We start from the raw sequence: 17,752 nt of genomic DNA, 5'->3' as shown, positions 1-17,752 counted from the left end.
ACCAACCAACCAACCAACCAACCAACCAACCAACCAACCAACCAACCTGCTTCTTCCTCAAGAGCTTTTCTAACAGCTTGCTTGCATTCACTCTCCAGATCTTGTTTTTAAAACTAGCAACAATTCCTAGCAATGCAGTTGCTTCTCAGCTGTCTGAAAATGCTACAGTGTTTCAGTGGTGTTTTATTAGGCCCTGGAAGCAGTTTTCCTGTCCACCTTGGTCTCATCTGCTCTTGGTTTAATTCCTTGTGTAGGCAGCTGCTAACTTCTCCTGCTGCATTAAATTCTCCTCACATACTTAACCCAGCCTGCAGATTTTGCAACATCCTATCAGTGCTTGAGAACAAATGGTACATGATTTGATGCAGAAGCAGATTGGTTATGACACTCAGTATCAAGGGTAATGTTTTGTTTGCCTTCACTTTTCACAATCACTGGTAACACTTTATCTTTCATATTTAAAGGAGTATTTTAAAATGTTACAGTACCTTATTTTATCCATTTGGTTGTGAGCCACTTAGTGGCTGAGCTATCTTCTCCTAATCGTCTGTACCTTATTCTGAAGCATGTTTCAGATATATAGGCCCTGCTATACTTGAGTTTATTACTGCTTGTTTTCAAATGAATTGACAAATGCTTATCTTAAAATTTACAATTTAAGATAAAAAAACAAGTAGCTTACATAGGAAAAGTGAAAGCACAGGCACCTGTGAAAACAAGCCCAGCTCCTTTTCTCTAACGCAGTAATAGTTAATGTGAAAGACTTGTTTCTTCTTATGCCAGCTTCCAGCTGCTTTGCTTTGTTTAAAACTGACTTCAAAGTTTAAACTCTATCCTGTCCCAACAAATAAGCTTCCCCAGATGGAACTATCCAAGTGTTACCCTCGGTGCTCTGAACACCACACCTGCAGCTTTCAATTCAGTGTTTTACAGACTTTCCAAAGGGATGAAGGCTTCTTTCCCTGGCCTCTAATGTACCTTTTAGAAAGCTGACATCCTTAATCCTGGATGAGTCTGCACACACTTTAGAAGGGTTAAAAATGGGCACCAGTGTTTCTACTGTGCTCGTGGTAAGAGAGAAGGCATGGTACAAAAGTGCAAGAAACATTCTGAGCTCCAAATTCAAGACTTTTAAAGTAGCAACCTCACCTATACATACAGAGGCACAACACACACTGGACTCATTCCGTGTCCTGCCCTCAACACTCAGTGGAGCTACATTAAAACAAAAAGCTCTGCCTCCCCCAGTAAAATATCAGTTAAGCATAGAAATAATCACAATTCCTATTCACAAAAAAGAACTCAGGCCAAATGCACCCATTCCTTTAGTTCCTCCCATAAAACCACATCAACGGATGCTTCGTCTAGTGACCTTAGTAAAGAAGGAAGTCAAACATGAACGTAATGACTGCCAGCAAAGGAGACCTTGCCTAACTGATTCTTATCTTTATCCAAAAGATGAGATGAGGCAAAGAACCATGGATGAAACTGCAGTTAGTTGCAAAATTAAGCCAATTCTTAAAAAAGTGAGCAAAACTCATGAGCTATTTTTTTAGACAGTTGTAATTTGCATTCTATAACTCACCTAAAGTCTTAATCATCACAAAAAGAAGTTTAGAATATCTCTTCTGCCCTGCCAGCTGAGATCACACTGCAAAATCAGTTGTCAAGCAGCAAAAGGCAACATACTATTGAGCCAAGGGACGAGCAGTTAAATGAAATAGCAGGCACCTCTTCATGTCAAAGAAGAAAGAAAAGCAGAGAAAAGCAAAAACATTGGTGATGAATTTTCCTAATCTAAAACTCTGAAAACCAACACGCTCCAAAATTCACCAAAATGTGACAGCCAACTCACACAAGGAAAATTCCACGTCTGACCTCATGTCTTGGCCTCAGCCATTTTTGTGGACTTAAAAAATAATTGTATAAAATTATCTATAAGCTATGAGGTAAGATGTATGTGAAACATAGTGAATTTCAAGTTTCATCATGAGCACCATCCCATAACACTGTATATACTAATATTCTGAAATTTAAATAATCTAATCAAAACACTCCTGTCCAAAGCATTTTAGATAAAAGTATTTAACCTACAGTTCTCAGGCCAACAAAATGCCCTGAACACCAAGAACTGGACCACAAAGATAGCATGGTATCAACCTGCGCTCCAAATACAATCAACAACCACCAACTACTGCTTCAAACAAACTCTTGGAGCTGGGCAATTAAGGGGGGAATGTGCCACACAGCACAAGCAGTATTTCTTTTATCAGTTTCTCTATGATACAAAAATTCGTCTCCCAAGCTTCTTTTAGAATTTGATATGTATTTATATTTTTGTGGTGGGGGACACATGTGTGTACAGCTTCGGCAGTCATTTCTCCCCTTCCCCCACACAGGTCCTGGAGATTGAACTAACGCTGTCAGTGGTGAGGAGCTTCAGTCACCGAACCATCTTGCTGGCCCTTGAGCTTTCTTTCGTTCAGCAAGAATTCCAGGTAAACTTTATAAGAAGATAAGTGTAAGTGAGCAACACTGTAAGAGTCAGGCCAGGCTTCATGGCTCATGTCTGTAGCAGCACACTCAAAAGTGTATATGGCAGTGGTTCTCAACTTGTGGGTTGTGACCCTCTGGGGTCCACCAACCCTTTTACAGGAGTCACCTAAGACCATCGGAAAACACAAATAGCTACATGATGATTCATAATAGTGTATAATATTAATACATAATTCATAATAGTTATGAAGTACCAATGAAAATATTTTTATGGTTGGGTCACAATAACATGAGGAACTATATTGAAGGGTCACAGCATTAGGATGGTTGAGAACCACTGCTATATAGTGAGATGCTGGTTTTAAAAAAGAAATTACGAAGATTATAAACACTACACATTTCATTATTTTGGGCCACACAAACTGGGGACATTCAGTTTAAATTATTATACTACAGGAAATATCTGAAAATTAAGAGATTTTTTTTTTTTTTGGTTTTTCGAGACAGGGTTTCTCTGTGTAGCCCTGGCTGTCTTGGAACTCACTCTGTAGACCAGGCTGGCCTCGAACTCAGAACTCTGCCTGCCTCTGCCTCACAAGTGCTGGGATTAAAGGCATGCACCACCACTGCCTGGCCTGAAAATTAAGTGTTTTAAAATATGAAATGCACAGAACAGATCAAGAAAAAGAAACTAAAGTTCACAAAGGATACTTTTAAAAGAAAATGGGGTTTTATGAAAAGGATGGTAAGCATGAGTCATTCATATATTCAAAATCTGTACAGAGACCCAAAATGAACACCCACCTTTGACAGGAGTTTCTGAGACCTGCACTAACTGTGGCGAGCCTCTACACATTTCCTGCTCTGCCTGAGTCTCTCAGAGTGAGGAGAGATGCTATTGTCTGGTCCCTTTGGCTTAACAGACTGAAAATATCAGCATTCTGGGGGAGGCCCTTCCACTGAAGAACCATCTGTGTCCACAGAGCGTAAGAAAAGGGGCAGTCCCTCCTGAGGGTCAGGGTAAACCCAGCACACTCTCATAGCCAGGTTAAGTATTCTCTCAGAGTATGCCACATACTAGAAGTATCACAAGAACCATACCAACTGCTGGTGCTGCTATCTCAGACCAGGGTTAAGAGCCCTTGCTGCAGAGGTCCTGTGTGGGGTTTCCTGCATCCACACGGTGACCTAACAGCCATCTAACTCCAGTTCCAGGAGATGTGCCACCCTCTGCAGCCCCTGATGACACCAGGTACACACACTGCACTTACACACATGTAGACAAAACACTTATACACATAACATATAAAATTAATAAATCAAAAAATTAATAATAAAATTAAAATTAATAATTTAAAAAAAAGAGGAAAAAGATCCTCTTTACAGAAACACAAAACACTCCTCCACCAAAACTGGGGAAGAATCACGGTACCTCATAATATTACTAATAGAAACCGTTATGTCGATGCTAGAGCTGACTATAATTTATTCTCTGACAAGAAGCAGTTTCTCAGCTCCCCTGTGTTAGATGGGAGTCCTAAAAGAAAGGCTCTTGCTCTACAGCCGAGGAAAGTCACACCATATAGCCAAGTCCACGCCATCTGAGAGCCAGTGGCCAGGCTTGCAGGCTGTTACCATACCTTACCTTATCCTGATGCTCAACATGGAAAAAAAGCAATATGCACTAGTACTGAAGCCAAAGGGTGAAAGGCATGTCTGTTTAATCCGTACATTTCTATGGAAATTCTGAGTGGGTAATATGGACTGGAAAGTGAGTCTACCATGCATAAATGCTTCTATATCATATGCATAACTTGGAACAAGCTGTTAGCCTTTACATAAAGGTCTACAGACAGCAGGGAATAAAGAGCTAGTGACTTTACATTTGGAAACTGAACCCTAGGCCAGGAGAGCGAGCATCTTGCTGAAATGCATCATAAAGGTACATAGAGATGTCCTGGGATGGACCACTTGTCCAGACTCGGCTTCTTCTCAACATACCTTATTTCAGTATTTTAGTCTTTTGTTTTAAATAACCACTCACAATCTTGTAGCCTTGCAGTATTAATTAAAAGCGGTAAGGTACAGGGTACAGACACATACAGCTTACAGTATATGGCTTGCCTACCATACATTACCAATACTACACGAACACACATACACACACACACACACACACACACACACACACACACACGAGAAGAGCTGGAAAGATGGCTCAGTGTTTAAAAGGGCTTATCTCTTGTTGCTCTAGCAGAGGAGACAGGTTTGATTCCTAGCACCCACAGAGTGTTTACAGCTGCCCACAACTCCAATTCAGGAGACCTAATGTCTTCTGGGCATCAAGCAGGCACATGTGTACACATATAATATAGGCAAGAAAACCACATGGAAAAAATTTAAAAATCTAAAAAGCAAAATCTACCATATAATATTATTAAACAAAACAAACAATCTACACAACCCTTACCTATCTACCAGGAATATATGGATGAAGCCTCTCAAAACAAAGTTTTTCATCCATAAGACAAAACATAAATCTTGAAATGAATGTTTAGAATTTAAAACAAATAAGGAGACAATGCTAAAAACACTCAGGATAGATACAATATTAACATAAATTTGAGTTCACTGAGAAGAAAAACTTAGACTATTATTAGGGTATTTAAAAATACATTAAAAACATGTTAGTGTTTTTAAACAAGCAATCTTCTAAATTAAGCTGTCGTTGGCTCTGTGTCTAAGTAGTCACATCAACTCTCTGAAATAATGGCACTTTTAGAGACAGCATCTGGCAGCACAAAAGCATCTATCTAACTGCCAAAAAGTTTCTGGTTAATTCAGGAAATTCATGATAAACCCATCTACTCTGAATACAGATGGAAATTTGCTTTAATAATGTACATTGAATTATTAAAATTCATTAAAAAGCAGTTAAGTACATGACTGCATTACTCTGAAGTGTCATGACATGGACTGCCTGCCTTCTAGGGGCAAGAATGTCCAGAGGGGCATTCCACCACTGCAGTCTGATGGAGAACTGAGACACCATGTTTTAGTAGACAGCTTTATCTACAATGAACTTCCTGTTGGTTCAAGCACCTGTGAGACAGCTACTAAAACAAATTCCCTCCAGACAACATTTTATAAAAGCATTGCATAATGGTTTTAAAATGGAAAGAACCTTTAAAAAAAAGTCACGATAGGTTTGCCTATGAAAGAAGCCATGCACATTGTATGATTTCATTTACATAAAGTGCACTTTCAAGTAAGTCCTAAAAGTCAGAACAGCGGGAGGTCCTCCTAGGTGGAGGGTAGGATGGAGCGAGAACAGGAGGCCCGGGCCACAAGCTGACCTCCCCAGCTGGACACTGCCTGTGCACGTGGGCTCTGCAGGTGCTGGTTCTTTGAGCAAGAGGAAGTTTACAGGCCGTGTGTACTTTTCTATATACATATATGTTATTCATGCATAAAAAATTAAAATTGGAAAAGCCACTAGATTAAGTTTCAGCAATTAAAAGGGAGTATATTTGAGTATTTAACTGTTTTTTATTGATGATGTAACATTTTGTTACTGCCAAGTGGAATTCAAACATGAACTTTAAACTCTAAGATGCTATGCACAAACCTCTTCAGAAACAAAGATTAGTTTCTGTTTTTACTATCCACAGCACTGACAGTTAGCTATCTACATTAATTAAAAACAAACCATAAGTGAAAAAAAGACAAAAATTAAATAAAAACAAACTAACTTTAACGAATCTTGAAATATTTCTAGGATCTTAATACATTCTGTACATCCTCTTCACAGTTTCCTAGGGAATGGCATTGTAACTGTGTTTGACTATAACTAACTCTTACACAACCCTCGTTCCTGGGATTTCATTTGACAATCCTACACCAGGTCACAGAGTGCAGGGAAAAGTATCAGTTATAATGTTCTTACATGTGACATTTGGCAGCTACAAAGGCTGAACGAAAAGTGAGTAACGTTTACAAAGCAAGTTGGAGCTAAAACTAAGATAATCTCTAGAGACAAAATCTGTTTTCTGAGATGGGATCCTTCCTAAACATGAAAAGTTCTCCAAAATTATGGCTCGCGATTATCACTAAAAATCTACGATATCATCTGTGCCATCTTAAAAGTGGTTTCTGCCACATTAGCTACACTAGCCACTCCCAACTAAATTTGAGAACGAAAATGAAATCTGACAGTGACCAGTTCTCCTCCCTAGGGCTGGACCTGGTAACTTTTAGAAGACTCATGGAATGAAAAATGAGTGTATACACACACACACAGAGGAAGCCACTAGAAAATGAGAACGACAACATTTCATGCCCTAAGGCAGGAGCTCAAAAGATGCTTCACTGTGGTAAGTTTCAGGCATGGGGAAGGAGAGTGGCTTCTGCTCACTACATGGGATACCAGTGGGAATCAGTCCAGGTTCTACGTCACCACTACTCTGGTAACAGCTCCAGGCTGTGAGGCACAGCTGTCCAGGCCCTGGCACAGCAGCGGACTTTGCTAGCCCAGCTCTATGCTAGCCCAGCCCTAGAGTGTCAGGATACAGAGAAGCTAGCTTAGCCCTGGAGTGTCAGGATACAGAGAAGCAGCATTGCTGGCTGTGAAAATAATCTGATACAAACCAGATGGAAATCACTGAGATGGGCAACACAAAGGGAAACAGTTGGCTCATTCAACAAAGCAAGTCCCCTGCCTTAGAGAATTCACACAAGACAGTAACAGTCACCCTCAGTTGATACAAACAAGAAGTCATGTGGATATAGTTGAAAGAATTGTTTTTCCTCAGACTAAACAAAGTTTTGATTTCTAAATTCTTATATTCATCAATTGTAGCTTGGTGTAGTGTTGGCTTTTCCTTTCCTTTCCTTTTTTTTTTCTTTTGCCAAAAATAAGTACTTCACTTGCAGAATATATGTTATTTTGTGACACCACAGAAATACATGGAAACTAATTTTGTGCTGCTTCCTGTAAAGTGTTATGGACACAAACAAGCTAAACCATTCCAGGAAACTGGCACTGTTGATGATAAATGACACAGTAAATTAGAAAATAGTCAACATGGTAGTTCCAGGACCGCCTAAATTCTCATTAGCATGAAGGCTCCCAATGGAACTATATTGCTACTCTCACCTGTTAAAGGAGCAGCTGCTTACATTATAAGTAGGGGGAAGCAGTTCGTTCCATACAGTCAGGCTGACCATAGCTACTACTTCCTTCCATTATTTCCTAATATACCACATCTTAGGCATGTTTTTCTTTAATGATTGTATCAACCTAATGAAGGCTGTATCTTTCCTCAGGTCAGAATAGCACAGAGAGGTTAAGCAACCTCACTCACACCAGCTGAGGATGGTTTTAACCTAGGCAGCCTGAGTCCAGACTGCATGTTCTCTATGCTGCACTGCCTCTATATACAGCAGAAGCATAAGTCACCAAAACAAAGTCATTCAGCAGTGTTGCTCCAAAGTGTGCTTCCTCTTCTGAATCAGAACTGTGAGTACCGGCTAAGCTTCCACAACTCCCCATCCATCTCCACCTTAGGTAGTGTCAAGGAGAAGCCTAGAAACTGGGTCTTAATTATAAAAGTCCATGTCTGTTCTGATTTAGAAGCACCGTCTTTAGACAGCAACCAGCAACACAGGCGTGGCTAACTCTGCCAGTGTAACACACATAACAGCTATCACTCCTTTCTTCTGATGCTGAATTGAGAGGTGGAGAGAAATTTACTGTTATGCTGGCTGAAATGGTCTGTTTACTTTTTATTTTATTTATATAAAACTTAAGTCACTAAAGCATTTAATATGTAATTATGCATAGAGCAGCACCGGTAACATGTTAACTTGTAATTGTAGTTAATTCTGTTGGAGGAGGTTGTGCTGTGTAAAAGACCCTCGCGCACTGGAAGAGTAGATGCTACCGGTAGAGACAACGCCAACCCAAGGTTCTCCTGTTCCCAGGACTGTCTACTTCATTAATATTAAAACATAAAGATGCTGTCAATCTACACAAAGTTACGTCAGTGATTTTGGAGGGCTTGCAAGATAACTCAACAGGTAAAGGCTCTTGCTACTAAGCCTGCCCACCCAAGTTTAGTCCTGGGACCCACATGGTAGAAGGAGAGAGCTGATTCCTGGAAACTGCCATCTGACTTTGACCTGCATGGCTTACTTTCTAATGTAGTTCTTCACACAGTCTGCCGACTTTAAAAGGATGTAGCTATGCATATCTCTCTCCCAGGTGATACTATATTATACACGTTCTCCATCCCCAGCTTAAATCTTTTTTATTATATACTTATTTACTTGAGTGCCTGAAGACAACACACACATGTTGAGGGCAAAGGACAAATGTGGGGAGCTGGTTCTCTCCTTCCACCATGTAAGTTGTGAGGATTAACTCCGGTAGTCAGGCTTAGTGATGGCTGGCTGAGTTGTCTCTCTGGCCCTCTGTTTAGTTCATTCTTAAAGAACTAAATTGTGTACATTTTATTCCTAGATGATCTGTATCTCCCCCCTCTTTTAAAAAAAAAGGCACAGATTTTTCATGTAGAAGCTAAAGTTAAAATAATCATCTGATGCTGGGCAGTGGTGCTGCACACCTTTAATTCAGCATTCAGAAGGCAGAGGCAGGTGGAACTCTGTGAGTTCAAGGCCAGCCTAGTCTATACACTGAGTTCCATGACAGCCAGGAGTACACAGAGAAATCATCTCTCTCTCTCTCTCTCTCTCTCTCTCTCTCTCTCTCTCTCTCTCTCAAAAAAAAAAAAATCTGTTTTAAAACCTATTAATGCTCCAGAGAAGTGTCTTTTCTTCATAAGGATGATGCCTCTGCCTGTATGCCAATATCCTCACATCAACTGAAACACAAGGTGACGTGGTGCCATGAATAGGAATGGTCTCCATAGGTACACAGACCTGAATGCTTAGTTTTGAGGGAGTGGCACTGTTAGGTGTGACCTTGTTGGAGGAAGTGTGTCACTGGGGGTGGGCTTTGAGGTTTCAAATACTCAAGCCAACCTAGTGTCTCTCTCTGTTTTCCTGCTGCCTGACTATCCAGATGTAGAACTCACTGCCACTTCTCCAGCACCATGTCTGCCTGCATGCTGCCATGCTTCTCACCATGACAATAAATTAAACCTCTGAACCTGTAAGCCAACCACAATTAAATGCTTTCCTTTATAAGATTTGCCATGGCCATAGTTCTCTCTTCACAGTAATAAACACCAAGTAAGACAGAAGTTGGCATAGGAGTGGGAGACTGCTGTGATATACCTGATCATATTTCTGTTTTCAGAATGTGGACTTTGAGAATCTGGATTAGGAAAGTGTAGATTTGTAGAAGACACAGGACACATAAACACTGCTTGTTATCAGTTTGAATATATGGCTTTCTGGTGCGTTTTAGTCTGTGGCCTATCATCTCCCTCTCTGAGACCTACATGCCTGTCCTGTGCTTTGCTTGTGGTACTGGGAATGGAATTGGGCCTGTGCACTAGGCTGTTGGCCTAACACTGAGCTATACTTCCCACTACACATATGTGAACTGAAATGGCCACCATACCTTAAGAAAGATTGGAAAAAAAGTTCAGATATCGTTTTAAAGTTGCTAAAATAATGGTAATTCTGGTCAGGATTGTACTTTAGCTGCATTTCAATTACAAAGGCAAAATTAGTAAGTTATTTTGCTTGCACAGAAACATCTTTTAAATAGATGGAAACTTTTGTGTTTGATAATTCTCCTACACTGAGTTAGAATCACAAGCTGTGATAGAACAGTGTAAGGTGGCCAGCACACAAACTTGGAGGATAAAGCCAAAGAAGTGTAGGGTTCTTTAAGTACACACACACACACGTGCACACACACACGCACACACACAGAGAGAGAGAGAGAGAGAGAGAGAGAGAGAGAGAGAGAGAGAGAGAGAGAGAGAGCGCATAGTCTACAAATAAGAAAACAGAACAACTCTCTTACTCTCTTGCCTCTAGCTTCTCCTCGGCCTTCCTCACTTCCCTTCCCCCTCTCTCCATGTGGTCATGGCCGGCCTCCACTTCTCTCCTCTCTCTCTCTCCTTTCTCCACCATCTTCTCCCGTTTCTCTCCCTACCTTTGCTCTCTGTCCTGAATAAACCCTCTCCCCTTTGGAAAAAAAAAAGAAAACAGAACAATTGTGTTTCTCAAGTAACTCTGACAACCCAATCTACCCTAGCACTTAATCTTAAAACGTACAGCTGAAATCTCCACCACTGACTGTAGCATGGTATATTTGCTCTTCTACTCATTAAATCTTGCTTATAATCTTAAAATATTTTGAGAAACCCAAAGAAAATATTTTTTAAAGTGTTGATTTTACCACACTTACTTTGTACAACTTAATTGTTCCCTGGTTCATCATAAATAAGTGGATTTAAACTGGTTTCTCATTTTATATTAGTTAACCTGAACAGAAAAATAAAACTGGTCAAAGAGAACTTATAAAGTCAAAGTGTGGTGTTTGAATACAAATGTCTGCCATTGGCTCCTGTGTGGCCTTGGAGGAAGTGTATCACTGGGGACTGGCTTGGAGGTTTCAAAAGTTCGCACTAGGCTCAACCTTCCCACTTGGTGCAGCCGGTGGATCAGGATGTAGCTCTTCACTACTTCTCCAGCACCATGCCTTCATGGCTCCACAGTCTTTGCTATGACGATGGACTAACCATCTGAACCTGTAAGCAAGCCCCTAATTAATGCTTTTTTGTTTTTTAAGTAGAGTTGACTTGGTCATAGTGTCTTTTCATAGCAACAAAACACTAAGACATAGAGCAAAAGAGGGAAAAATAAAATGGAAGTCACTTTTTGAAGAAGTAGCTTTCATGTAAGCATGCTGGCCATGTGACTAGTACACTAATTCAAGAGTGGTAGCCTTGGTCCAGGGGACAAAGAACATACCCAGCACATTCAGCCACAAATGAAAGAATGCCATCAGTAACATTAGTACTGGTTTGCTTAGACACTAGACCAGACTAACCGCTTGCCTTGGTCTACTAACTGCTGGGACTGTAGGCATTTGCCACAATATCTGGTTTGAAAAGCTCCTATTCTTATGATACCCCAAACATGTCACCTGTCACACTGATGAATTTTTCTTTTATGTTAAAAGCTGGAAATAAAACAAGGTCCTGGCAATTCTTCAGCCATACAATGGAAGAGCTTATGTCTCACCTTGTCTTGTATCAACTTTCAGTGAGAGTTAGCTCACTGAAGGAAATGTAACTTTTAGTAATTAGCTTCATTTCCTTATAGACACACAGTAAGCTACTATGCATTTCAGTGTAAAATACATGAGGACTCCACTGTAAAGTAGCCATTATTAGGATTCGAGTAATCTTACAACCATTTACTTGCCAGAAAAGATGTGGCTTTAATCCCCGTGTGATGGGGCAAATTCCCGTGTCTTAAGATTTCTGAGTACAAGAGAGAGGACTGAAGTCCTTCAGGGTCACCCAAGGTTACATACAAGGGTCTCCGATTATTCTGGCACTCTAACTCCTATTCTGACATGTTTGAAAATGTTTCAGAATTTCAGAAGAGGAGGGAAATAAACCAAGTGCACACATTTTATGGGAAAATGTCCTGACTATGTGTGCCAAGGCAATGACTTTCATTCAAGAGTACTCTGTACAGAGAGATATACATTAATTGCAGAATGAAACTTTATATATATGCAAATGCCTTATTTATAGTTAAAGCTAAAACAGGCCTATTTGCCTAATTTTTTTTTTCTCCAAGACTGGGTCTTACTACAGCAGCTCTGAATGTCCTGTGTAGACCAGGCTGGCCTCAAACTCACAGAGCTCCACCTGCCTCTGCCGCCCAAGTGCTGTGATTAAAGGCAGGTGCCACTAAACCCAGTTATATTATTAGATGTAAAATTAGATGCAATAACAGTAAGCTAACCTTGGGTAATTTTCTAAGTAAAACTTCTTCTTAGGCTGGGCATAACTGCACAAGCCTTTAATCCCTACACTGAGGAAGTAGAGGTAGGTGCATTTCTGTGAGTTCAAGGCTAGCCTGGTCTAGATAGAGACCTCCATTCAACTATACACAGTAAATCGTATCTCAAAACAAAACAAAAATTTCCTCTTAGTTATTAATAGCTAATAGCATGGTTTCTCTTATTTTTCCACAATGATCTTTAGTCAACAAACATATCATTACTGCTATCCTCTGGCCATACACATGCATTGTAGCTAAAAACAATGTCACAGTGCCAGAGATGCAGGCTCAAAATCTTACCAAAGATATTTCCCTAAGTGTAGAGGGAAATGATTGTTGATTATAGGCAAGATCTCTCAAGAAAACACAATTATTTAATTTTAAGACATTTATTTTAAAAACCCTAAAGTTACTGAATTATACTGGCCATGAATGGTTTACAACACTCAGGAGAGCTTTGAGTCAGCCTTACAATCTTAGGAATGTTCATTTGCCATATCTGTATCTTGTCATGATTAATCTTAGAATCATCGTTAGAAGAGTTTTATAGGCAACATTTTCCTTGTTGTGTTTTGAGATAGGGTCCTGCTATATGACTTAAACTACCCTAAAATTCTTTATTTAACACAGGTTGGCACTGATTTTATGATCTTCCAAAACAGGCCAATTTTCTTTAGATTCTAAAATGTGACCTCAATGTATTAGGTTAAAAAGATACTGAATTGGACTAAAATCATGACTCAGCAATTAGGAGCATTTGCTGTTCTTCCAGAGGGCCTGGGTTTGATTCCTAGCACCAACACTGAGACTCATAGTGGTTTGTAACTTCAGTTCCAGAGATCAACACCGTCTTCTGGCCTCAAGGGCTAGCGGCACAAACCTGATAAACCTGGTGTAGACATACCTTTAGGTAAAACATTCATAACATTAAAAGAAAATACATAAATTACACACACACACACACACACACACACACAGAGTAATGATTTGAATGAGAATGGCCTATGAATAGGCTCATATGTTTGAAATGTTTGATCCTCAATTACTAGAACTATTTGAGAAGGATTAGGAGGTGTAGCTTTACTTAAAGCGTGGCCTTGTTGGAGGAGGTATGTCACTAGGGTGGGCTTGGTGGTTTCTAAAGCCCATCAGGCCCAGTGTCTCTCTCTATCTGTGGACCAGGAGGAAGCTCCCAGTTACTGCCCCAGCACCACGTCTGACTTCCTGCTGTCATGCCTCCTGCCATGATGATAATGGACTAAGTCTCTGAAACTATAAGCAAACCTCCAATAAAATGCTTTCTTCTGTAAGTTGTCTTGGTCATGCTGTCTCTTCACAGCAACAGAATAGTTATTGAGACATATACATGAACAGAAATCATAATCTAGGGCCTGCATAAGGGAGAAAATATGTAATATACGTCTGAGTCTTCGTTACTTCACGTAATATAAGCTCCATTTCTGTCCACTTTCATGAAAATGTCCTAATTTCCTTTTTCTTTTTAGTGTATGTGGGATGGGGACTAAGTGTGCTGGTGGGTGCTTGTGTACAAGACCAGACATAGACAAGGTCAGAGAATCTTCCTTAATCCCTTCTCCGCCTTATTTTTTGAGACTGGTTTGTCTAGGCTGACACACTAATGAATCTCCAGGATACTCCTGTCTCTGCCACTCAGTGCTGGAGCTACCAGTACTCACTGACCCATCTGGCTGTGATGTGGAGTGGGGGTCAAAACTCAAGCCCTCACTCGTGCGGCGAGCACATCACCCACTGGGCCACCTTCCCCAGTCTCTACAGTTTTCTTTACAGCTGGACAGGACCCCAGAGTGTTCAAGTATCATCTTTTAAATCATTCATCTGTTAATGGACAGAAAGGCTGACTCCATTCCCCAACTACAGTGAACACTGAGCAAGAAACAAGGATGTGTAACAATATCCATGATATGCTGACTTAGGGCCCTCTGAGTATAAGGCCAAGACTGGTATGGTTCAGACATACAGGAAGCTCTATTTTTGTTTTGTGAGAAACCTCCATACTGGTTTGCACCAGTTTACACTTTCAGTAGTAGACAAGGGCTGCTCTTTCCCCACATCTTTGCCAGAGTTTGTTGGTTGCTCACTCATTCTGTTAACTATTCTGATTGAAGTGAAGTAGTTTGAACTTGCATTTTCCTGACAGCTCTTAACACGAATGATCTTAACACAGCATATTATGGGAATAACCTTAAAGGGAAAAACAGTGGCTAAGGGTTTTAAAACCCTATTAGAAATAGTGTTTATTAATTAAATAAAAAAGCAAACAAATCTTATAGTCAAATATAAGATTCTTCATATAAATAGACTAAATGAGAGAAAACAACTCCCGGAGACAAGAATAAGATTCATATAAAAATATTTTTGTTATATATTTGTTCATTATCGGGATATCAAGTTTGATCTAATACATATAATCAAATATTTAATGAACATGATTATTTAAATATCACTATCTGATACAAAAATAGCTTACCTTGATGTTGTGAAAGTGAACTGTCAGATTTATTTCTTACACAGATTAGATGTCTTTGTATTGGCTTGTGTTCAACTTGTTTAATGTCTGTATCTTGCTTTTGTTGGTACTAAAGAATTTAAGAAATAAGCCATAATATTATTTTAAGTTAAAAGTCAAATTGGTTCTATTATATAAACATTCGAGAATTTGATTTGCTTTTAAACAGCTATTTCATGATTGGACTTAAGGCACACACAGTTCATGGTGTGAGAGTATGAAGAAGTCCATCCCTTCTGTGAGCATCACACCTCTGAGGTAATGCAGAGGTGCCAGGATTTACGACACCTGTGATTCCAGAGTGACAGATGCAGGTGGAAGTCAGGCCAACAAAGGCACCCACACCATCTTTCCCACTATTCAAAGCCTACAACTGAAATGCTTTGTTACAGACTAGACTGCATTTTCTAGCTTCTCTTCTCTTTTTTTTTTTTTAATTTTATTTTACAAGTCTCAAACATGTGGTCCTTTGACTCAGCCTCATGAGCATCGACTACAAGTGATCATGACTGGATTTGGGTAGAATTTTATTAAATGGAATCTATGTATATTTTTTGCAGGGAGAAGGTACTACCTTTTACTCAACATAGTTTTGGGGGGTTAAAGTCCCCCCATTTGTGGCAGTTGGGAAAACTTGCCCTGGGGTCATGAGAGGTGGTGAGCTGGCCTAGTTCCTTGCCTGCTGCAGCACCTGGGAAAGTGGGCCCTGCACCTCACCTGAGCAGCACCGTAGAACTGGCCCTGGTGGAGGGGGCACAGGTGAGCCTGCCCCAAAGGCATGGGAGAGCTGGCCCACTACTCATGTGCCATGAGGTGGCATGGGTACAGGAGTGATGCCTTCTTGTTCCCCCAACACCTACCACTTGCAGTAGTCAGGATAGCTGGCCCAAGGGCATGAGAGTGGGAGAGAGCTACCCCTGTCCTCTCACTAGCTATAGCTATAGTACTTGGTAGAGCAGGTCTTGCATCTCAGCAACACAGTGGAACTGGCCCTGATAGCAAAGGCACAGGGGAGCCAGCTCTGAGAGTGAGAATGGAAGAGCTGGCCCAGCCCCTCACAGGCTGCAGCACTTGGGAGAGTGGAACCTGTGCATTGACTAGGCAGCACAGCAGAGCTGGCTCTGGAGGGTTAGGTGCAGCTGAGCTGGCCCCAGGGCATGAGAGCATGAGAGGTGACCCTGCCTCCTGCTGATGGCACCAATGGATGGCTTAGCTGGAGCAGCGGTGGCAAGTTTGCCTGCCTTGGTGGTGTGGACAAGGAAGAGCCAGCAGGCTGACCAGCTCAGCTACTATACAGGCCCAGATCCAGGGCTCTGAGTTGGCCTAACCCCCAAATCTGTATCATCTGTGAACAGAAACATGTGAGGGGCCCAAAGCTGCAGGGCCTCTCAGAGCAACACAGAGCAACAACAGAATAATGAGGAGGAGACTGATGAGGATCCAATATTGATGGCGTCACAAAAGCCAGAGATCTCGAGCCAGACCAATGACTCACTACAATGAAGATTTACAAGTGAAAATGTGTGGACAGAGGGATATACTGTGGGACACGCTGTGACATACTACAGCTACAGTGATGAAATGTTTTCTATGATTTGTTTTTATCTGTTTGTACTTTTTATTATTTTGGGGGTCGGAGGTTACAAGAGCCAAAGGTGATGGGGGATGGGGAGAGAAGTGGGACTGGGGTGCATGGTGTGAAACTCACAAAGAATCAATAAAAAGTAAATAAGTAAATAAATAAATAAATAAATAAATAAAATTATTGTATATCTCAAGAGTTCCTATACGCATAGTGTCCTGGGAATAGTGGTATTCTAAAGTATATAATGTAATATACTTTGTTCAGTCACCATTTGTTGAACATTGTGTTGCTTACAAGTTGGGGCTAATACAATACAAAGATCCTATGAACACTCATCTGTTCTGTATTTTCTTAGGAAGTAACACACATACGTCACGTGTCGGCTGCATGTCTATACCAGTCTGCATTCCCAGCCAGCAATGTGCTGGAGCTCAGCTGTTCCACATCCTTGCCAGCAGACGCAGGAGAGCCTCTGCGCCTTCGCCTTCTAGTGAGATTGTAGAGGCCGCCTGCTCTGCTCCTCTCTGCATTTCCTAGTGTTTCACACCACTGCCTGCTGACTCACCTTCCACTAGCTTCTGGATGAGGATGTGTGCAGATCTTCTGTGCATTCTGAGATGCGCTGTACTCACATTTAACTCTGATTCTCTCTATGCTCTGAGCTAACTTTTCTCCCACTCTGCTACTTTTCATTCTCTTAGTATCGTGTTTGGGGAGTACAAGTTCTTATTTTTGATAAAAACTAATTATTTAGTTCTCTTTATCATCAATGGGACTTTTGCTTTTGCATCCAGGAAGTTCTTGCCTTTTAGTCACAAAAATATTTTTTTTTAATACAGACACTATTTGCATATTTATTAGTTTTTCCTGATCTTTGTTTGAACACAGATTAGCAATAACAAACCCTACATAATATTGTATTCCATAAGCAATTTTTATCTTGTATTTTTAATATTCTTCCTTGATATCATAGAATGTTGTAAAATATCATGCATACTGATTGAATAAATTAATTTACAATGAGGAATAAATTGCTAACCATGAATATAAAACTATATTTATTACCATGAATATTTATCTAGATTAAAATCTTCGAGAACAAGCATCCTAATTTTTTTAATATACAA

The 17,752-nt window shown here is 40.4% G+C and overlaps 1 protein-coding gene across 5 annotated transcripts in view; it reads right to left on the bottom strand.

The window, feature by feature from the left end:
• Kiaa0586 (KIAA0586 ortholog) overlaps positions 1-17,752 on the bottom strand; it is a 100,284-nt gene that overhangs the window by 6,358 nt on the left and 76,174 nt on the right. For 4 of the 5 annotated variants that reach the window (XM_028789298.1, XM_028789286.1, XM_028789294.1 and 1 more), the window contains one exon: positions 15,002-15,110. The exons of the other annotated variant lie outside the window; for it this stretch is intronic. In XM_028789298.1, coding sequence (XP_028645131.1) covers positions 15,002-15,110 — 109 coding nt within the window. The remainder of the gene's footprint in view (positions 1-15,001; positions 15,111-17,752) is intronic. 5 annotated transcript variants of the gene reach the window in all.

Source organism: Grammomys surdaster, unplaced genomic scaffold, assembly GCF_004785775.1.
Source record: "Grammomys surdaster isolate TR1022 unplaced genomic scaffold, NIH_TR_1.0 127, whole genome shotgun sequence".
NCBI lineage: Eukaryota > Metazoa > Chordata > Mammalia > Rodentia > Muridae > Grammomys > Grammomys surdaster.
Note: the sequence above shows the minus strand (reverse complement) of the source record. Positions and strands in the feature narration are given on the sequence as shown.